General features: G+C 40.0%; 1 protein-coding gene across 1 annotated transcript; it reads left to right on the forward strand.

Annotated features, from left to right (window-relative positions):
• The first annotated feature begins 1,951 nt into the window (after window positions 1-1,951).
• On the forward strand, window positions 1,952-18,415 carry LOC108718820 (metalloreductase STEAP2). Its single transcript, XM_018267296.2, has 5 exons — window positions 1,952-2,393; window positions 9,094-9,605; window positions 10,887-11,414; window positions 13,605-13,769; window positions 17,843-18,415. The coding sequence occupies exons 2-5, from the start codon at window positions 9,117-9,119 to the stop codon at window positions 18,125-18,127; spliced, it is 1,467 nt and encodes a 488-aa protein (XP_018122785.1). The 5' UTR covers window positions 1,952-2,393; window positions 9,094-9,116; the 3' UTR covers window positions 18,128-18,415.
• The last annotated feature ends 5,898 nt before the right edge of the window (window positions 18,416-24,313 follow it).

A 24,313-nucleotide genomic window follows, 5' to 3' on the forward strand; every position in this document is an offset into this window, starting at 1 on the left:
GCAACAGCACTCCTGCAATTACACTGGGATTGGGGGAAGGAAATACACTCCATATATATATATATATACATGTATTCATGCAGATTTGCTTAAAATATTTCCACCCGCAAAGTACAGAAGTGTGCAGAACATTTTCTAATTCCGCTAATGGAAGATGATTGCACTGAATTACTTCTCTTGCTGAGTAACAGTGACATACCTACCAGCGGTGCCAGGGCCCAGCCAAAAACATGATGGCACCTCATCACAGGTGAAACGACACACACGTGCTTGACAGAAGAAGATCATGCGAGGGGTGGGGGGGTCAGGTGTTGCACCTGGGCCGGTCATGGTAGTGTCTGAGTCTGAGAGATACTGAGTTCAGAAGTTAATAGTTGGCAAAGCCTACTCTTAAAAACATCTCTGTTCATTTTTCCTTGGACTATTAGAGTAAATTTATTGATTAACTTTAGTCTTATGGAATGGATAATTTGCACTATAAGGGATCAGGAATCCATGCATAAAACTCTGTTTATTCAACCGTTTTCAAAAAAAAAAAACACCCTACCCCCCACCCCATGTAGACCCCCCTCCCTCCTCCCCCAGCATAGCTGCCCCCGGGGAAATGCCCCTAACTTTATACTTACCCCTCGGCACAGATTCAGGCATAGGAGTTCCACGCAGCCATTCTTCTGGCGCTTCTGCAATTTTCGTGAGTTTCAGCGCATGCGTAGTTGTCGCAAACTGGCAAATTGCTCCAAGTGTGCATGTGCCGATTCTTTGGTCACTCAGCTTTCCAAAGACCCGGAAGATGGCTGCGTGGAACTCTGATGCCTGAAACTGCGCCGAGGGGTAAGTATAAAGTTAGGGGCACTTCCCCCGGGGGCAGCTATGCTGGGGCGGAGGAGGGAGGTGGGTCTACATGGGGTGGGGGGTAGGGTGTTTTTTTGAAAGTGGTTGAATTCTCCTTTAAAGTGATACTGACACATTCCTATGATATTCCAAATTACTATGTTCCATAGGAATTTGCCCCCAAGCACCTCAGCTAACATGCCCAGTCTGGGCTGGAGGCTCCACCTGCACCGCCCTTCCGGGTTCCTTTTATAGACCTGTGCCAACCCGCCCCGCCAATGATGTCACAAAAGGGGCGGGCTGAGCAGGTGTGAAGCTATAAAACCAGAAGTCGGAAGCCGGCAGTGTAAGGTGGCATGCGGGAAGAGCAGGAAGAAAAGCTCGACCCGGACCTTACTGCCACCTGCAAATTGGCCAAACCCGGCACACTCCCTGCGGGAATAGGGCCGGCCCGCACATCACTACTGCACGATCCTTCAATAGGCTAGAGTAGTGTTTTTATTTGTAAGCAGCCTGCCAACATGACAGAAATAGCTCGTTCCCCATTACAAGCAGGTACAGCTGGGCTTAGTGGGTGTCTGTCTTGGGACCATGTAATTTTTCCTACTGTACACCTGTAGTTCCTGCAATGGTGGTGCGTTCTTCCGTTGACCCGGCCGGGTCCCCTAGCAACGCATACGTATAGAAACAGATCCGCACACACTCCCCCCTGAAACGTTGAATGGCTAAATAAAAGGGGATACTCCCCGACTGCATTAACTTGAGTGTGTGCAGATCCGTTTCTATACGTATGCGTATCTTGGGACCATCACCGGCATTAAACATATGAATGGTGCAAGCACTGAAAAATGTAGGGGAAGGGAATTTCAGGAGATTTGACCCTGACGGGGAGCACAGAATTCTCTCATGTGACATATGTCCTTGTGTGTCATCACCCTAATAAATAACAAAACCTCAGGGACCCCAGGGCTTATGGCATTTGCACCTGAGGGTAAATTGTATAGAAATATTTAACAAGAAACTTAGAATAGAGGGGGTTACGAATATGAACTGCTGAATGAGGTTTGAATGAGCAGCATTCTCCTCCTCACTGACACCTTGCTCAGTTGCCATGGTGATGTTGTCACTTTAAACTGGAGGAAAGACAAGCAGCAGACGGGGAGGGCAGAGCAATTGTTATTATCTTTTATGTGCTGCTTCTTTGGGGAAGGGAAGGTCAGACATCTGTCACTGCTGTTCTTAGTGAAGGCTGCAGCTCTTGTATTTGGCTTTTACTTTGCTACTGCGGTTAGATTTCTGTGCCTTTGCTGCACTCTTGTGGGCGATACATCCAGATGGTAACAGAGCCAGCCTTGATGTGGAAACTGGCCTCTCCTCCTCCTCCTCCTCTTCGTCCTCCAACCTCCCTGCTCCACGCTGCTTCCTCTTCCTGGCTCACACGGCCCCTGGGAAGGAGAGATGAGGGAGACCTCTGATACTGGAAGTCTCTGGATCCTGCGAGGCTTCCACAGCCGTGTATTCCTTCTGTTTGACCTCATTCAATAATCCTACAATGAACTGAGGTGAGCGCTGATTATTATAATTCCACTTTGGGTACCAGGTGACCCGTGTCCTCCAATCTCCAGACAGTATACTGCCCTCTCAGGGCACCGGCAAACCCCTGTTACCTACAGTAGCTGTTTAGGTATCCAGCCACCTGCTCTCGGTTGCAATCCACTTTATATCGGTGCTGTCAGTGCCTTGGTGCCTTCCTAAATTTTATCGTCCTTTGGTAGACACAGTATGGGACCTGTTATCCAGAATACTCAGGACCTAGGGTTTTCTAGATAAGGGATCTTTATGTAATTTGGATCTTCATAACATAAAGGAGGATTCAACCTGTTCTGAAAAAAAAAGCCGTACCCCCCACCCCAGGTCGACCCCCCCTCCCTCCTCCCCCTAGGCTAACTACCCCACGGAGAGATGCCTGACACTCCATACTTACCCCACGCCGCAGATTCTTCCAGTGAAGTTCCACGCGTCCATCTTCTGCGTCCTCTGTAAACTGACTGCGAGATCTGTATTTCTGCGCATGCGCAGTTGGAGCAGTTTGCCGGTTTGCGCAACTGGGTGGAATTGCAAGGAAATTGCCAATCCCTCAGTCAGCTTACCGAGGACGCAGAAGATGGACGCGTGGAACTTCGCTTGAAGAATATGCGGCGTGGGGTAAGTATGGGGTATGGGACATCTCCCCTGGGGGGAGGGTAGTTAGCCTGGGAGGAGGAGGGAGGGGGGTCTACCTGGGGCGGGAGGCACGGCTTTTTTTCTGGATAGGTTGATTTCTCCTTAAAGTCTACAACAAATTCATGTAAACATTAAATAAACCCAATAGTCTGGTTTTGCTTCCAATAAGAATTAATTAGATCTTAGTTTGGAACAAGTACAAGCTACTGTTTTATTATTACAGAGGAAAAGGAAATTATTTTAAAAAATTGGATTGATTGGATGAAATGCTGTTTATGGAAGATGACCTTTCCGTAATTCTGAGCTTTCTGGATAACAGATCCCATACCTGTACTTACACACTTATCTTCTATGCAGCCCCTATGCTGGAATAGCTGTATGTTATTGTGTTTGTGTATTGAGGATGGTCTGAGAAATGAATTAGGATACACTAAATAATTAGGATAATAAACTAAGACCCGGGCAGACCCAGGCAGAATTGCAAAAGCATAAGGGTGCACCCCTTACTGCTCATGGCTGTGCTTTGCACCTACATACCTGCCACCCATGCCCCTCATGAATACAGACCCTCATCAATAAAGGTCCAAAATTACCTGTGACAATTCTTTAAAGGGGGTTTGAAGGAGGGCATGTAAAGGCAAAAAATCCCATTTTTACTTTCTTTAATGAAAAAGAAACCTATCTCCAATATACTTTAATTAAAAATTGTGAACCGTTTTTATAAGAAACCTGACTGTATGCAGTGAAATTCTTTTTTTTAAATATTTTTTTACCATTTGAGGGGAATATATATACCCGCCCTATTCAAATTGATCTAAGTGTAAGTGTACTAACAAAGTTCAGAGAAATGAACGATAGCAAAAAAATTGCTATGAAATGCTTGCACTGACGAATTTATGCTAGCGAAACTTCACCAGCGTTCGGCTCCCGAGATTTAAAGGGCATGTAAAGGCCAAAAAATAAAATCCCATTTTTATTTTCTTTAATGAAAAAGAAACCGTTTTTATAAGAAACCTGACTGTATGCAGTGAAATTCTCCCTTCATTTACTGCTGTGGATAGGAATTGTCAGACGGTCCCTAACTGCTGAGCAGGGAAACAATCATACTTATGAACAGCAGGGGGAGCCCCCGCCTTACTTCCCAGCCATGCAGAACTTAAGCAGCTTTGTTTATGACGATCCCTAAGCAGTCCAAACCACACTGAGCATGTGCACAGTCTTGGTCTTGCAAAGATGTTTAACAAAGTTACAAGATGGTGACCCCCTGTAGCCAACTTTGAAAGCATAAATTATTTGTTTGATTAGGCTTGTGGTGCAGTAAGTTCATGTATATATTTAATATACAAAATACTGCATTTCTAGCCTTATTCTATTTTAGACTTTACATGCCCTTTAATTTTTAGTATGATGTAGAGAATGGTATTCTGAGACAATTTGCAGTTGGTTTTCATTTTTTATTATTTGTGGTTTTTGAGTTATTATAGCTTTTTAGTTAGAGCAATTTCAGCAAACTGGTTGTTAGGGTCCAAATTACCCTAGCAACCAGGCATTGATTTGAATAAAAAAACAGCATCAAATGGAGGGAGTACTCTGCACGCCACATCATTAGTACATACACTTAGGGGCAGACATATCAAGGGTCGAATTTCGAAGTGCAAAAAGCTAGTTCGACATTCGAAGTGGAATTTGTAGGATTTTAAAACATTGTATGATCATACTACGATCGTACTATGATCGTACTTCGATTCGAATGATTTAACCATACGATCGTATGATTTCACTTAGACTTCTAAAAACTTAGCCAAATATTGGCTATATGTTCTTGGAGGTCCCCATAGGCTAACATAGCAATTCGGCAGGTTTAAGGTGGCAAAGTTTTGAAGTCAAAGTTTTTTAAAGAGACAGTACTTCGATTATCGAATGGTCGAATATTCGAAGCATTTTCACTTCGAGTCGAATTTGGCCTATTCTTTGGTGGAAGTACCCAAAAAATAGTCAAAGTTTTTCAATTCGAATATTCACTTCGAATTCACTTCGACCCTTAGTAAATGTGCCCCTTAAGGTAAGCAAATAAATTGTTTAATAAAGCATATAATCACAACAATGTATAATTGCAAAATAAAAAGTCCATTGTCAAGGGGATTCTCTTTACAAAAGAATTGGTGTCCGAAACGTTGGGGTATGAATAGAAGAGGCCTGAATAGAAATATGAATAATAAAAAGTAGCAATAACATTACATTTTTAGACTCACAGAGCATTTAATTTTAATTAAACAAGCAAATAATTATTTGATAACATTTTAAAATTAAATTAATTAAATAAGCAGATAATTAAACACTATACAAATATAAACAATGAAAGCCAATTGAGCAGTTGCTTAGAATTGACCATCCTATTACCTACTAAAAGTTAACTTAAAGTTGAACCATCCGTTTAAAGCAGGAAGGCAGTGTGCAAAGTGCAAGAGAATAAGGCTGAATGCACCTGTTGTATGCACTTTGCACACTGCCTGCCCAGATGTAAATAGCTTAGTTATTTTAGACTGCTCCTTGCAGCGTGTGATCTGATGTCATTGATGCAAAGAGCAATTTATAAGATACACAACATGTGACACTCATCAGCCACACTGCTAGTTGTAACGTGTGCTGCATTTGGCATTCAATTGAGAGGGAAGACATTAAATACATGTTGCAATTAAAGTCCCCAACTAGTGTTCATAGTTTGATTATTTCGCTCTTTGTAATAAATCCTCTGAGGGTACAACAGTATATTAGGGATGCACCGAATCCACTTTTTTGGATTCAGCCGAACCCCCGAATCCTTCGTGAAAGATTCGCCGAATACCGAACCGAAACATTTTTTACTTCCTTGTTTTGTGACAAAAAGTCACGCAATTTCCCTTCTGCCCCTAATGTGCATATGCAAATTACGATTCGGATTCGGTTCGGCCGGGCAGAAGGATTCGGGCGAATCCGAATCCTGCTGAAAAAGGCCGAATCCTGGCCGAATCCCGAACTGAATCCTGGATTCGGTGCATCCCTACAGTATATATATTCTCATAAAAGGGCAAAAAATGTCAGCAGCTTTATCCAAAAATGAACCTTTTGTCAAAAGTAAGTTTCCATACAATATTAAGGTTCTTTCTAACATCTCTGGGTGCTCAATACTAGCAATTATTATTGCTGAGATAAGAAAATAAAATATATAGTGGCCTGTAACAATACTCATACATTACTTTTAAAACGGTGACATAAAGTCTCACTTTATAGGAAAACAATGCAGAAATTACCCAAAGGAATGATTCAGGAAAATTTTATTCTTAATTGAATTATGAATGTCATAATTAATGCCTTTTATTTCTTTTATTCTATTTTTTCTGGCACTGCCAACCTCAGTTAGGTGAGACTATGTCCCATTTCTAAAAAAGTGATATGCACTTGTATTTGTATTAAAGGGGTAGTTCAACTTTAAGTTAACCTCTAGTATATTATAGAATGGCTAATTCTAAGCAACTTTTCAATTGGACTTCACGTTTTATCATGTATAGTTTTTTAATTACTTGCCTTCATTTATCAAGCTTTCAAATGAGGGTCACAGACCCCATTTAAAAAAAAAATCTCTGTAAGGCTACACATTTATTGTTATTGCTACTTTTTATTACTCGTCTTTCTACTCAACCCCTCTAATATTCATATCCCAGTCTCTTATTCAAATCAATGCACAGTTGCTAGGGGAATTTGGACCGTGGCAAACTGATGGCTGGAATTGAAAACTGGAGAGCTACTGAAAAGTTAAATAACTCAAAAACCACAAATAAAAAATGAAACCCAACTGTAAATTTTCTCAGAATATTACTGTTTACATCACGCTTAAAGTTCATCTAAAGGCAAGCAACCCCTATAATATGCTAATCTCACTTTTTTGTGTATTTGGTCTCACTGTCACAGATGAAATCACATTACTTCTATCACAAGTAATAAATTCAAAGTTGGGATAAAACAAAAGGGTGTCCAACGCAAACCCACAGCTTCATCTGCCTGCTCCTCACCACTCTCCACTCAGCAACCCCTCTTTCTTTTTCTTCCCTCCACCCCACACTGCTGCAACTCCCTGCTTGGCAACTCCTGATTCTAATGTACAGGAGCTAGAGGAGGCTGATAGGTATGTGCCTAGGGTCCTAGAGCCCCCCACCATTGTGCCCTAGACACATGGCTACCCCTAGATTTGGCCCTGCACCTGCCGCAGTTCCCAATAATACCATTACAGTAAGAGCAATTTAAATATGGAAAACTTTCACCTAGGTATACAGGTATAGGATCCGTTATCCGGAAACCCGTTATCCAGAAAACTCCGAATTACTGAGCTTTCCCACAGACTCCATTTTCTCAGAATAATACAAATTTTAAAAAAATATTTCCCTTTTCTCAGTGATAATAAAACAGTACCTTTTATATGATCCAAACTAAGATTAATCGTTATTGGAAAACCAGCCTATTGGGTTTATTTAGCATTTACACGGTTTTCTAGTAGACTTATGGTATGAAGATCCACATTATGTTAAAGATCCATTATCCGGAAAGCCCCAGATTCTAAGTATTTTGGATAACAGGTCATATTCCTGTATATATAATCTTTTTATTTCTTATTATATTATTTGTGTTTAATATGAAATGATTTCTATATGTAGGGCCTTACTATAATCTATTATTTGGATTAATGACAGGAATCCTCTTTATTTGATTCTGCATTTTAGCAGTGGATTTTTATAAAGTGTGCCTTAAAATCTGACTCACCTTCCTAGACATACTTTTTTATAGTGTCTTTTTCGTATGCCTGCATATAAATTCTCATCTAGCAGAGACTTGTCCTATCTTCAAATAATAACTACTTAAAGGGATCCTGTAATCGGAAAACATGTTTTTTTCAAAACACATCAGTTAATAGTGCTGCTCCAGCAGAATTCTGCACTGAAAACCATTTCTCAAAAGAGCAAACAGATTTTTTTATATTTAATTTTGAAATCTGACATGGGGCTAGACATTTTTCAATTTCCCAGCTGCCCCTGGTCATGTGACTTGTGCCTGCACTTTAGGAGAGAAATGCATTCTGGCAGGCTGCTGTTTTTCCTTCTCAATGTAACTGAATGTGTCTCAGTGGGACATGGGTTTTTACTATTGAGTGTTGTTCTTAGATCTACCAGGCAGCTGTTATCTTGTGTTAGGGAGCTGCTATCTGGTTACCTTCCCATTGTTCTTTTGTTTGGCTGCTGGGGGGGAAAAGGGAGGGGGTGATATCACTCCAACTTGCAGTACAGCAGTAAAGAGTGATTGAAGTTTATCAGAGCACAAGTCACATGACTCGGGGCAGCTGGGAAATTGACAATATGTCTAGCCCCATGTCATATTTTAAAATTGAATATAAAAAAATCTGTTTGCTCTTTTGAGAAATGGATTTCAGTGCAGAATTCTGCTGGAGCAGCACTATTTACTGATTCATTTTGGAAAAAAATTTTTTTCCCATGACAGTATCCCTTTAAGGTATGAAGATCCAGATTATGAAAAGATCCATTATCCGGAAAGTCCCAGGTCCCGAGTATTCTGGATAACAGGTCCTATTCCTTTATATATAATCATTTTATTTCTCATTATATTATTTATGCTTAATATGAAATGATTTCTATATGTAGGGTCTTACTATAGTCTATTATTCGGATTAATGCCGAAAGGGTAAATACAGGGAATCCTCTTTACTTGATTCTGCATTTTAGCAGTGGATTTTTATAAAGTGTGCCTTAAAATCTGACTCACCTTCCTAGTCATACTTTTTTATAGTGTCTTTTTCATATGCCTGCATATAAATTCTCATCTAGCAGAGACTTGTCCTATGTTCAAATAAAAACTGCTTAATCATGTATATTCTGGAATTTGCTTGAATTTTCTTTCTTTCTTTCTTTCTTTCTTTTCTTTCTTTTCTTTCCTGCCTTATTCCCATGATTTACAATATTATATTTTTGTTGTTATTTTTTTTTTATCTTTAAGATAAAGACTACATTCTGTGGAGCATGGAGGCAATCACAATGATGGGCAGTCCAAAGAGTATTACTGAATCCTTTCTGCCAAATGGCACAAATGGGGTAAAGGAAGACAAGACCACAATTGGGATCTTAGGAAGTGGAGATTTTGCCAAGTCCCTGACAATAAGGCTCATAAGGTGTGGGTACCATGTGGTCATTGGAAGCAGAGACCCAAAATGTGCAGCAGATTTCTTCCCCCATGTTGTCGACGTAACGCACCATGAAGATGCAATTTTGAAGGCAAATATTATATTTATTGCAATACACAGAGAACATTATTCTTCCTTGTGGGATGTTAAACATTTGCTCTCAGGAAAAATACTAGTGGACGTCAGCAATAACATGCGGGTGGATCAGTACCCAGAATCGAATGCCGAATACCTGTCTTCATTGTTTCCAGATTGCCATGTGGTGAAAGGGTTTAATGTTACCTCAGCGTGGGCACTACAGCGCGGACCTAAAGATGCCAGCAGCCAGGTAAGATCTGATCTATTTGCTATTGATTTGGTTTTCACAATTGTAATTTTAACTCCTGTTTTGATTCAAAGGTTAATGACGACAAGAGAGCAGTTTAATTCTGTGGCTAGAAATATGACAACCAAGTGCAGACTGTACTTTCTTCTGTAGTTCTTTAAATGCTAGATTTACCGAGATATTGCCCTTAAAACATGTCATATGCACACAGAATTACTTCATTGTAGTGGAAAAAAAAGAGTGGTGCTTTAAAAGAGGGAAAGCTACTGTATATTAAAGAAGTTGGAAAGTCAAATTCTGTCGGCACTGCAGATTTCTTAGGTTCCCTCCAGTGAATTAACCAGTGAACCTTGGATCCCTGATCAGCTCAGTTTAACTTGACTATACTGCCAACACAAGGGACTAGTGTAATATTAAATCTCTCATAGGGGCAGATTTACTAAAGGGCGAAGAGTTAACTCTAGCGAAACTTTGCCAGCATTCGGATACAGAAACACCATTTTGCATTTTAGTGAATTAACGAATAAACGCCTGGCGAAGTGGAGAAGTGTGGCGGAGCCTTAACTGGGGAATTTGCCCCATAATGTCAGGTAGAGAAAAGTCAGGCATCCATCAAGTTCAACCCTTTATTTACAAATACCTTCTTTGAGTTTATATTGGGCATACACCGAATCCAGGATTCGGGTTGGGATTGGCCAGGATTCGGTTCCGGGATTCCGCCGGTATTCGGTTCCGGGATTCCTCCAGGAGTCAGCCTTGTTTAGTAGGATTCATATTCAGCTGAATCCTTGTGCCTGGCTGAACCGAATCTGAATCTTTGCATATGTAAATTAGACAGGCGGGAAGGGAAATCATGTGACTTTTCATCACAAAACAAGGACGTACATTTTTTTTCCACTTTTTCCTTTCCTGTCCCTAATTTGCATATGCATATGAAAATTAGGATTCGGATTTGGTTCAGTATTCGACCAAATCTTTCACGAAGGATTCTGGGATTCGGCCAAGTCCCAAATAGTAGATTCAGTGTATCCTTAGTTTATATAGTAGGAACATCAATTTTAAATAAGCCTCAGAAAAGGAAAAATCCATTACTATGGCAAATACCTGTCCCTAGAACAACATTGTTTTACATTTACCCATTTACATACAAAGAACACATTTTTTCAGGCATTTTTAACAGCTATATCGTACATTGAAATATATACATTGTATAAACTTACATATTTATTGTTATTTTATTGTTGATGTATATTGCTAATCCCATTTATTTGGGGATACTTGCAGGTGTATATCTGCAGCAATAATGTCCTTGCTCGTCAACAAGTCATTGAACTGGCTCGAAAGATGAACTTCATTCCGATTGACTTGGGAACATTGTCTTCATCAAGAGAGATTGAAAACATCCCTTTGCGCCTATTCACACCTTGGAAAGGCCCTGTAGTAATATCAATAGGCCTTGCTACGTTTTTCTTCATTTACACTTTTATTCGGGATATTATTCACCCATACGTCAGAAATCAACAGAGCGACTTCTACAAGATTCCTATTGAAATTGTGAACAAGACTTTGCCGATAGTAGCGATCACCCTTCTGTCTCTGGTTTACCTTGCCGGCCTTCTGGCTGCAGCTTACCAGCTCTACTATGGTACAAAGTACAGACGCTTTCCTCCATGGCTGGAGAGCTGGCTGGAGTGTAGAAAACAACTGGGCTTGCTAAGCTTCTTTTTTGCTTGCGTTCACGTTGTATACAGCATGTGTTTGCCAATGAGGAGGTCGGAACGTTATTTGTTTCTTAATATGGCCTATCAACAGGTAATAATCTCTTCCATATTTAATTTTCTATCTTTAAAGGAGAACTAAAGTTTAACTAAAGAAGTAGCTAGAAATGTTGCACGTTATGTTTTGAGCTTCTGTACCAGCCCAAGGCAACCACAACCCTTTAGCAGTAAAGATCTGTGTCTGCAAAGATGCCCCAGTAGCTCCCCATCTTCTTTTCTGCTGATTCACTGCACATGCTCTGTGCTGCTGTCACTTACTGAGCTTAGGGACCCACTCACAATATACAGTACACATAGAATAGAAATGTCACAATATAAGGCTGATTAGTAATTAATATGGATAATTACTACATGGCAGCACAGAAACCAGTGCAATTAGCATTAGCATTTAATAATCAGCCCTGTAGCATCAGCTTATATTACAAACAAACCTCATTTTCTGGTTTATCATTTGATACAACTCCTAAGCTTCTCAGCTGCTGCTCAGAGTGTCGCAGACACTTTCTACGATGGTGACCCCCTTTGACAAGTTTGAAGTCCTGGATCATTGCTGCTATTGAGAAGCTGAATGTTAAGCTGGTGCAATAAGCTTAGTATGTACAATATGGCATTTTCTAGGGTTTAGTTATCCTTTAATTAGACTGAACACAAGCTCAGGTCTCTTCTAAAGCACATTACTATACAGCTAACATCACTTAATGCAAGGTTAAGGCAAACTGAACAGACTGAGGGGTGTATGCAATGCTTATTGAAATAATTGAGGTACAGGTAAGAGATCCGGAAACCTGGTATCCAGAAAGCTCCGAATTACAGAAAGGCAGTCTCCCATAGACTCCATTTTATCCAAATAATAAAATGATTTTTCTCTGTAATAATAAAACAGTATCTTGTAATTGATCCAAACTAAGATATAATGAATTCTTATTGGAAGCAAAACCAGCCTACTGGGTTTATTTAATGTTTACATTAAAGTATGGAGATCCAAATTACAGAAAGAACCCTAATCCAGAAAACCCCAGGTTCTGAGCATTCTGGATAACAGGTCCCATACCTGTATACAGCATTCAGGCCGGGACTCTGCATCATCAGTGCAAGGCTGAATACACTGCCTCCAAACGATGTCAGTCTTTTTGCATTAATATTGAAAACAATGCTGTTCGTGATTAGTTACATACCTCCAGGGCTTCCTTTATCAAGGGCTTCAGAATCGGATTTTAACCACCCAGAATTGAGCTTGGCCTTGGATTTTAGCCAACCAGAAATGAGCTTGGCCTTGGGTTTTAGCCACCCAGAATATAACCACATAGTCCAGTAGCCAGTGTCGGACTGGGATGCCAGGGGCCCACCAGAAAACCATAGTCCATGGGCCCACTCTCCAAACTTTTTCTCCTCTTCCTCCCCTCACTCAACCTCTATTCTTCAAGTCTCTTTTTCTTTCTATTATTTATTATTCTATCTATATAGCCTCTGCTCCCATACAGAAGTAGGTGATGACCATAAAACAGGCCAAATGGTTATTAGCTGGAAGGCCACTGACACTTGGGCCCAGGCCTGGATTTGTGGAAAAGCCACCTAAGCCCGGGCCTAGGGTGGCAGGATTTTAGGGGGCGGCATGCTGCCCAACCACACCCACATTGGTTCAAAAACACTGGAAATACAATCATTTTTTAAATTTCCCGTGCGCCAAACCCCATTGCTCCAGTCCAGATGATGAAAATTTCCCCGAATAAAGGGGAGGGGAAGTGGGGCAACGAACGGCAGTGGGCCTAGGGGCACCCACTATGTAAATCCGGCCCTGCTTGGGCCCACCGGGAGTTTTCCGGGTATCCCAGTGGGCCAGTCCGACACTGCCAGTAGCATGGCCAAATGTTTCCTGCAGTCTAGAAACCAATAGCAACCAATCACATTTTAACTGCATTCGATAAGTAAAAACTACATGGCTACGTTGTACTGGGATAAACCAATGCAGATGTATACCCCCCTTCCTGTGTTTACTACTCATATAAGCAGTGTTCAGTTTTTAGCTCAGATGGTCCAGTGACAAAAGTGCTAAATAACTTATCTGGGTTCAATAAAAAGATCCAAAAAAATGGTGAAGCCAAAAAAATCTAGACTTGAGACATACTCTATGAATGTACAATTGTATGTAAAGCAATCCTAGACTGTTCATGAAATTCATTTAGTTTGGTTTTCTAATAATTTTAATTGAAATTGTATCCATTAGGTTCATGCAAATGTTGAGAATTCGTGGAATGAGGAAGAGGTGTGGAGAATAGAAATGTACATCTCCTTTGGAATAATGAGCCTGGGACTACTCTCCCTGCTGGCAGTGACCTCCATCCCATCTGTCAACAACGCCTTAAACTGGAGAGAATTTAGCTTCATTCAGGTAGTGCAAACAGTAATCCATTGTTACATGAAATAATCTTTCCCTTGTTTTCATTGCACAGACTCCTAATCCCCGACATAAATACTACACACTGGGCTTTCAAACAGAGTACTGGTAAATTAGCTGGGTATATGGTAGGAATTAGATACAAGGGGATAGGGGAGGAAAGGAACAGAGGAGGAAGAAAAAAAGGGCAGGAAAATGAAAGTGTAAAACAGAGAAGAGATGAAAGAATTCAGGAAAGAGGACATGAACAGTTAATGATCTTTCTGACATTAAGGGGCAAATTCATCAAGGGTCGAATATCGAGGGTTAATTAATCCTCAATATTCGACTGGGAATGAAAATCCTTCGACTTCGAATATCGAAGTCAAAGGATTTTGCGCAAATACTGCAATCGTACGATCGAAGGAATAATCGTTCGATCGAACGATTAAATCCTTCGAATCGAACGATTCGAAGGATTTCAATCCAACGATCGAAGGATTATCCTTCGACCAAAAAAACTTAGCCAAGCCTATGGGGACCTTCCCCATAGGCTAACATTGGGTTCGGTAGCTTTTAGGTGGCGAACTAGGGGGTCGAAGTTTTTTCTTAAAGAGACAGTACTTCGACTATCGAATGGTCGAATAGTCGAACGATTTTTAGTCGAAGTCGAAGTCGTAGTCGAAGGTCGAAGTAGCCCATTCAATGGTCGAAGTAGCCAAAAAAACACTTCGAAATTCGAATCCTTCATTCGAAGTTAATGAATTGGCCCCTAATTATTGTTTCAAAACAGCGACTCTCCTAAAAAAAAAAATTCAAGCAGTCCATCTGATGGACCTCCCTGATTTATCTATAGGGTATTGTGCTTCATGAATTTTGTTTTTCAAATTTTGAGAAATAGTTAAAATAGGTAATAAATAACATGTTGCATAGAACCAGTAAGACGGGTGGATTAAATCTGATTTCATAACATCATATTCCAGTGTCAGCACCAGCCCTAGTTAGTTATGTTATTTACATGCTTCGTTTCCTTATACAACCCGTGAGATATGTGTGTAAAAAGGGCAGGGTATTGTGTATATTTCACTGGTGTAAGGCTGGTGAATATACAGTAAAAGCTTAAAAAGTGTGATGAACCTGTTGGATTTTGTTCCAATTAAAAGTCAGCCAAGCTGCATTTGGAATCTGTGCTGAAAACTGTGCCGTGGCTATGGCCTTCTCTAGCTGAAGATTATAACCCTCATTGTTTATGACTGGAATATGCTATCTTCCAATGCTACTAAACCAAATATATACTGTACGTTTTAATACACTATTTTAAGCACTTTGGAACTTGTTCAGTTCACATTTCTTAGATTTACAGATATACAGAATGGTAAAATGATTTGCTAGTACTGATGCAGTTTGGGCCTTAACAGTTTTTTTTAAGGGCAACTTACATTTTATCCCCAGTGAAAAAACAACCTCCTCATGGGGACAAAATGCTGTATGTGCCATTGCCCCTTGCTTCTACTACATACTGTTACTAGTGCTGACATAGTTTTGGTCTTTTCCCATTTTTTTAGGGTAACTCACACTTGGGTATTTTGTCACAACAACTGCCCTTTAGCAGTAATGATCTGTGTCTGCAAAGATGCCCCAGTAGCTCCCCATCTTCTTTTCTGCTGATTCACTGCACATGCTCTGTGCTGCTGTCACTTACTGAGCTTAGGGACCCACTCACAATATACAGTACACATAGAATAGAAATGTCACAATATAAGGCTGATTAGTAATTAATATGGATAATTACTACATGGCAGCACAGAAACCAGTGCAATTAGCATTAGCATTTAATAATCAGCCCTGTAGCATCAGCTTATATTACAAACAAACCTCATTTTCTGGTTTATCATTTGATACAACTCCTAAGCTTCTCAGCTGCTGCTCAGAGTGTCGCAGACACTTTCTACGATGGTGACCCCCTTTGACAAGTTTGAAGTCCTGGATCATTGCTGCTATTGAGAAGCTGAATGTTAAGCTGGTGCAATAAACTTAGGGCCCATGATCGGATCAGCCGATATTGCCCACCTCAAGGTGGGCATATCGGAGGGAGATCTGCTTGTTTGGCGACATCGCCAAACGAGCGGATCTCTCCATGTATGGCCACCTTTAAACTAACCAGGCCTGACACCTGCTCAGACCAATCCTGTACCCACCTCCCTGCTAGGTGGGATCCAGGAGGAGAGCTCTGAGCATGTGTGTTCTCCCTTTTGGCTCCACTGAGCCATTTGGAGATGTTAATAGCTCTCCTGACATTCAAGTTTTTTTTTTCCAGAAGAAAAACTCAATTCATACGAATTGAATACAATTCGAATTTCTGGGTCGGAACCATTCGATCGAATATTAGACATTGACATTTTTTTTAAATTACCTCCCAGTCGAATTGTGAGTATATTCGAAGTAAAAAAAATTCACATGAATTCAAAATTGATAAATGGGCCTCTAAATTGCTCTGACATCAGACTTTAACCTGATAAGGGAAAGACTCACCCAGGGCTCACTGAGGACCGTCTTATGAGTCCAAACTAAGGGGAAACTGCCAGAGGAAAAATATGTGTAGACCTCAGGGTCTCTACACATATACATTTACATATATTTATATATTAGACCTCCTGCAGCATCAGTCGTGGTTGTCAGAGTGTGTGGACTGAAACTCCAGACTCAGCATGTGGGGCACTAGCCCAATACTGTTGCCATGTCAGTGGTGTTTTACTTGCCCCAGATGGCACATTATAAAGGACTGCAAGGGATTCTGCTTTTATGAGCAGAATTTCTGTTCTTTTTAACTGGAAATTATGTTTTTAAATATAATTATATGAGGTGACGGCATAGGGTCTGCTGTCTTACAAGGCAGAATAGTCAGAAACATACCGGGTCCAGGCTCTGTGTATCTGCATCTTCCAGACTTTACTGATCAGTGGTACTAGCAGAGAATAGCAGAAGCTGCTGTAGCCACATCTGATTGAAATATAGTAAATGGATGGTAAAGTATTATTCCATACTGTAATGTACTCCTTTAATAATGATATAATGAATATTTGCTGCTTACATATGTAGATACAGTACAGGTATGGGATCCATTATCTGGAAACCCATTATCAAGAAAATGGAATGGCCATCTCCCATTTTATCCAGTTAATCCAAATTTTTAAAAAAGATTTCCTATTTCTTTGTAATAATAAAACAGTACCTTGTACTTGATCCAACCTAAGATATAATTAATCCTTAAAGGAGGTTTTCAACTAGTTGTTTTCAGAAAGATCACCAGAAATAACGACTTTTTCTAATATTTTCTATGTGTCACTGTTGTAAAGTGTAATTTTTCACCTTCTAAAGCATCTCTGGGAGGTGGTGGTCGCCGACCCTGTAAACTGTTCGAAATTGATACATTTAGTTGATACATTTCTTATCTTTGTCCCTGCTGAGCAGAATCACTGAGTTTCATTACAGGCAGCTGTTAGAATTGATACAATAGTTGCTAATACTCCAGAGATGCTGCTGAGAAATGTATCAACTAAATGTTGCAAAATTGTAACAGTTCAGAGTCTGCCCCTGAATTACTGAGCTGCCAGACTAACACCAGAGACAGGAACATTCAACTTTATACTTAAGTTTTGGAAAAACAGTAAAAAAAGTAAATAATGGGAAGTAATTGAAAATTTATTTATAATTAAAATAATTATTTATTTCTGGGGAACAATCTGAAAACAATTGAACTGAAAAAAGTGTTTGAAAGGTGAACGACCCCTGAAGCAAGATCAGTCTATTGGGTTTATTTAATGTTCACATACTAGACTAAAGGTATGAAGATCCAAATTACAGAAAGATCCTTTATCCAGCAACCCCAGGTCCCAAGCATTCTGGATAACAGGCCCCATACCTGTATATATATATATATATATATATATATATATATTATTATATATAGTATTATATATCTAGTATTATATATTGATGAAAAACAGGCGCTTGAGGTTTATGTATGTATGTTCATTCTAAGCCTGCTCCTTCTACTAATTTGTCCAATGTTTCATTTCTCTCTATAGTCTACCCTTGGATATGTTGCTTTACTGATAAGCACCTTCCATGTTTTAATCTATGGCTGGAAACGAGCTTTCGAAGAAGACTACTACAGATTTTACACCCCTCCAAGCTTTGTGTTGGCTCTTGTGCTCCCTACCATAGTGATTGTGGGTAAGATTATTTTGCTGTGCCCATGCATTAGCAAGAGACTGAGGAGGATAAAAAGAGGCCGGGAGAAAAATCATTTCAAAGAGAACACAAGTGGATCTGCAGCCCACGTATCTCCTGAGAGGGTCACAGTTATGTGATGGTTACTGGAGACGAACTGTACCTGAAATTCAAAATGATATTGCCAAAGGATCCCCCAAATATATGAAAGTCTATACAGCAGCAGATACACCCAGTTATGTTACAGTGATGGCTAGTTTTCTAACTGAAAATCATGGAAGGATCATTCCAAAAAATAAGGCTCGCCAGATGGATGGGGAGATACAGATGATAACTAGTGATGGTCGCATTTGCGCAGTTTCGCTTCGACGGAAAATTCGCAAATTTCCCGCGAAATTCGCCAAACGGCAAAAAATTCACGAAACGGCGCAGCGTCTCGTTTTTGACGCCAGTGCCCGTTTTTTTTATGCCGGCTCCCGTTTTTGACGCCGGCGTCCGTTTTGGCGAATTTTTTTTTGACGCGGACGAATTTTTGCGGCCGTTTTGCGAATTTATTCGCTGGCGGCGAATCGCGCAAATTCGCCGCCAATTTGCGCCTGGCGAATAAATTCACCCATCACTAATGATAACACAATGCCATAGTATATAACATTTTGCCAATAACTTTGGTCATGTAATGGCAACAAAAGCCTCTGTAACAGTATTCAAAAAGGAGAGCATCCAGTTCCCAATAGCTTTCCAATATGCAGAAATAAATTACAGGTCTAATGTTACATTTATATTCTGCGGTCTTCCAAAACTGGATGAATTAGTCACAACCAGCATTTACCAGCCAGAGCTACGTCACCATAATACTATGTGATTCCAACCAGTTGGCACAACAAATAACTTTATAACAACCAATCATCAGTGGATGCAGACTGTGCAATCCTCTCCATGTGGCAATACACAATATATTTATACTGTTATATTTAGGGCTACTGCTTCTGTGCTGGTGGCCTGATAAAATTAACCTTGAAGAAAGAGAAGGGTTTTCAACTAATGTTTATTTTCTTATTGTGAGAAATGTAATGTGCTGTGACGGGCTCATATTGTGACAAAGTTGTTATGTAGCAGTGTATTTATTGCCTATTCCTAGTGGACTGTTAATTAGTAGTAAACCACATTAATGATCCACATAACATACAGTATAGTGAACTCATTTGGCTTCAGGCCATGCTGTCTGCTGATGCCGATCCATCAATGGCATGATTTTCTGTGCCAAATCCGATTCAAGTTGTTTACATCGTTTGTTATGTGTAGTTACACTGGTTTGTATCTAAAGTTTCATGTATTTTTATGGAATGGATATTAAGAAAAAGGTCACAAATATACATGATAAAGTGGCAGCGAAACTGTGTTTTTTAATAGATAACCATGTTTTTGTATACTGAGCTCGTGCCATAGTCTGTTTGAAATCCCGACCCAGATGAATGTTAAATAAATACTACATAAACTAGTTGAAAGTACATCTATGAGTGTAGAAGGACATGATTATGAGGGGCAAATTTTCTAAAGGGCGAAGTGGCCGTCGCTAGCGAAAAATACGCCAGAAATCCAATTCCCAGGGCCAATTTACTAACAGGCGTAGATGACAATTCGCTAGTGAAAGAGACTGTCGCTAACGAAGTTTCACACCCTTTCACCAGGCAAATTTTCTCGGCCTTTTGCAAGGCGAAAAATTCGCACTAAAGTGCAAATTACCATTTTTGCCAGTTTCCTTCTTACACCTAGGGGCCGATTCGCTAACTTCGAGTGAAGGATTCAAAGTAAAAAAACTTCAAATTTCAAAGTGTTTTTTGGGCTACTTCGACCATCGAATGGGCTACTTCTACCTTCGACTACGACTTCGAATTGAAGGATTCGAACTAAAAATCGTTCGACTATTCGACCATTCGATAGTCGAAGTACTGTCTCTTTAAGAAAAAACTTCGACCCCCTAGTTCGCCATCTAAAAGCTACCGAACTCAATGTTAGCCTATGGAGAAGGTCCCCATAGGCTTTCCTAAGTTTTTTTGATCGAAGGATATTCCTTCGATCGTTGGATTTAAATCCTTCGAAACGTTCGTACGATCGAACTATTTGCGCTAAAATCCTTCGACTTCGATATTCGAAGTCGAAGGATTTTAATTCCCAGTCAAATATCGAGGGTTAATTAACCCTCGATATTCGACCCTTGATGAATCGGACCCTTAGGGTTGCAGCATTCCTATATATTTAACGTTTTTCCTTATTAATAACATTGGGATCAACCATAATTTTTACCAGCCAGGTGGCAACCCTACTTACACCTGGCGAACTGATAAGATGAAGCTACATCCGCCTCAATCTTATGTCAGTAACATCATATCCTGTTTTTTCATATTTTAAAGTGGAATTGTGTTTAAAAGTTTTAAATATTTTTTTTTAAATATTTTTTTTACCATTTGAGGGGAATATATATACCCGCCCTATTCAAATTGATCTAAGTGTAAGTGTACTAACAAAGTTCCGAGAAATGAACGATAGCAAAAAAATTGCTATGAAATGCTTGCACTGACGAATTTATGCTAGTGAAACTTCACCAGCGTTCGGCTCCCGAGATTTAAAGGGCATGTAAAGGCCAAAAAATAAAATCCCATTTTTATTTTCTTTAATGAAAAAGAAACCTATCTCCAATATACTTTAATTAAAAAATGTGAACCGTTTTTATAAGAAACCTGACTGTATGCAGTGAAATTCTCCCCTCATTTACTGCTGTGGATAGGAATTGTCAGACGGTCCCTAACTGCTGAGCAGGGAAACAATCATACTTATGAACAGCAGGGGGAGCCCTCGCCTTACTTCCCAGCCATGCAGAACTCAAGCAGCTTTGTTTATGACGATCCCTAAGCAGCCCAGACCACACTGAGCATGTGCACAGTCTTAGTCTTGCAAAGATGTTTAACAAAGTTACAAGATGGTGACCCCCTGTAGCCAACTTTGAAAGCATAAATCATTTGTTTGATTAGGTTTGTGGTACAGTAAGTTCATGTTTATATTTAGTATACAAAATACAGCATTTCTAGCCTTATTCTATTTTAGACTTTACATGCCCTTTAACTTTGCATTTTGATGAATTTGTGTATTCGCTGTGAATTAACGTCTGACCAAGTGTCACGAAGGGTGGCGAAGCCTTCCCAGGTGAAAATTTGCCCTTTAGTGAATTTACCCCAATGTATCTTGAATATTTTTACAGATGTTAAACTGTAGTCTAAGGTTTATAAACGTGTTGTTTTCTGTATTATTTATATAGTTGGAAATGAAATGTCTAACAGTGCTTATTACTGATTCTGTTTGGTGTTGCATGCCTTGTTGCCAATCACTTGGTCAAGAGAATACGAAAATCTATTTCTGTGGATTAGGGATGCACCGAATCCACTATTTTGGGTTTGGGCAAACCCCCGAATCCTTCGCGAAAGATTTTGCTGAATACCGAACCGAATCCTATATTGCATATGCAAATTAGGAGTGGGAAAGGGAAACATTTTTTACTTCCTTGTTTTGTGACAAAAAGTCACGTGATTTCCCTTCCCGCCCCTAATTTGCATATGCAAACTCGGATTCTGTTCAGCCGGGCAGAAGGATTCAGCTGAATCCGAATCCTGCTGAAAAAGGCTGAATCCCGAACCGAATCCACTATTTTGAATTCGGCCGAACCCCCAAATACTTTGCGAAAGATTCAGCCGAATATCGAACCGAATACAAATACTAATTTGCATATGCAAATAAGTGGTGGGAAGGGGAAAACATTTTTTACTAGGGATGCACCGAAGCCACTATTTTTAATTCAGCCGAACACCCAAATCCTTTGTGAAAGATTCGGCGAATACCGAACCGAATCCGAATCCTAATTTGCATATGCATTTTTTACTTCCTTGTTTTTTTGACAAAAAGTCACGTGATTTCCTTCCCTGTCCCTAATTTACATTCATGCAAATTAGGATTCTGTTTCTGTTCGGCTGGGTAGAAGGATTCGGCCGAATCCTGGCCGAATGCCGAATCGAATGCTGGATTCGGTGCATCAATATTTTTTACTTCCTTGTTTTGTGACAAAAAGTCATGCAATTTTCCTCCCCGCCCCTAATTTGCATATGCAAACTCGGATTCGGTTCAGCCGGGCAGAAAAATTCAGCTGAATCCGAATCCTGCTGAAAAAGGCTGAATCCCGAACCAAATCCTGGATTCGGTGCATCCCAACTAGGAATGCACCTAATCCACTATTTTGAATTCTACCGAATCCTTGCGAAAGATTCGGCCAAATATCGAACCAAATCCAAATACTAATTTGCATATGCAAATAAGTGGTGGGAAGGGGAAAACATTTTTTACTTCCTTTTTTTTGTGACAAAAAGTCACGCAATTTCCCTCCCCGCCCCATAATTTGCATATGGAAATTAGGACTCAGAGTCGGTTCAGCTGGGCAGAAGGATTCGGTCGAATCCGAATCCTGCTAAAAAGGCCGAATCCTGGCAGAATCCTGAACCGAATCTTGGATTCGGTGCATCCCTACTATGGATTTATTTCCCAGTATCCTCAGTTATATGCAGGACTGACATTGTTGCAGATATAAAACAGAGGGAAATGTTGGAGTGAGAAACTATTTATAATCCCTAACACACACACTATGTAAATACTGCCAAACCTTTATGTTGTGCCTTTGGGTATATTTTCTGCAATGTGATGCTGTGTATGATTGTATTATTGGAAAATATAACAAGTTGAAATAACAGCTAATTAAATAAATAATCAATGTCTGTTGAATTACACCCTATATAACAATACATAGAAGGCTAATATTAATTGTTTTTGTCTGTTTACAGTTTAGCGTAACACCAGTCATATATAATGATGAGCATTATGTAGTTTCCTATTGGTAAAATTTTGCAGGTACAGGTATGGGACATGTTATCCAGAATGTTGGGACCTGGGGTTTTCCGATGGATCATTCCCTAGTTTGGATTTTTTTAGGATTTGGGTCTACTAGAAAATCATGTAAACATGAAATAAACCCAATAGGATTATTCTGTCTCCAATAAGGATTAATTGTATCTTGTTGGGATCAAGTTCAAGGCACTGTCTTATTATTTCTAAAAAAATTATTTTTGAAAATTCTGATTATTTTGGAGTCAGTACAGGTATGGGATCCATTATCAGGAAACCCGTTATCCAGAAAGCTCCGAATTACGTAATGTCTGTCTCCCGTAGGGATAAATTTATCAAAGAGTGAAGTTAGAAAATGTGTACCGTTTTTATAAGAAACCTGACTGTATGCAGTGAAATTCTCCCTTCATTTACTGCTGTGGATAGGAATTGTCAGACGGTCCCTAACTGCTGAGCAGGGAAACAATCATACTTATGAACAGCAGGGGGAGCCCCCGCCTTACTTCCCAGCCATGCAGAACTCAAGCAGCTTTGTTTATGATGATCCCTAAGCAGCCCAGACCACACTGAGCATGTGCACAGTCTTAGTCTTGCAAAGATGTTTAACAAAGTTACAAGATGGTGACCCCCTGTAGCCAACTTTGAAAGCATAAATAATTTGTTTGATTAGGCTTGTGGTGCACTAAGTTCATGTTTATATTTTCTATTTTAGACTTTACATGCCCTTTTAGAGACTTCACGCAGCTGGACATCTGGTTGTATCCCCTCCCACATTCTTCCCTACTCCTCTGTGTGTGCACTGTGCACGGAGTTTCAGAAGTGCCTGCAGTATGCAACAAACACTACACACACAATAAATATTGTGAGTATTTAGAAATTCTAATAACTCATACTAAGTGCAGACATGAGCAAATGCTATTTAGGCTCAAATCCCCCTTAAAATATTTTATACCCTACTTGGGGTCAGATTAACTAAAGGGCAAAGTGGCTAACGCTAGCGACTTTTCACCAGTGTTGTCACCTGCAGGGACATCGCCAATTCACTAACAGATGCAGGCCCCTATTCGCTAGCGAACGGGACCATCGCCACTTTCACTCTGGTGAACTATTGTTACTGCGCAAATTCACTAAAGTGCGGATTTTATTTAAAGTTACCTCTTTCTCCAGAGTTGACTTCGCCCCCTCAGACCAGGCGAAGTGCTAAAATGATGCTAAATCTTCCTCAATCGTCTGTCACTTACATCATATCCTGTGTGCCGAAAATGCATTAAAGTTCAAAAAACGCCAGCGCCTTTCCCTTTTTTTATGCGGAATTGGCTGCAAAAGTCCTAATTTACTTTTTTGGGTAACCGGTTTTCTCCAGACATTTCATAAATACGGAACAT

Source organism: Xenopus laevis, chromosome 6L, assembly GCF_017654675.1.
Source record: "Xenopus laevis strain J_2021 chromosome 6L, Xenopus_laevis_v10.1, whole genome shotgun sequence".
Taxonomy (NCBI): Eukaryota; Metazoa; Chordata; class Amphibia; order Anura; family Pipidae; genus Xenopus; species Xenopus laevis.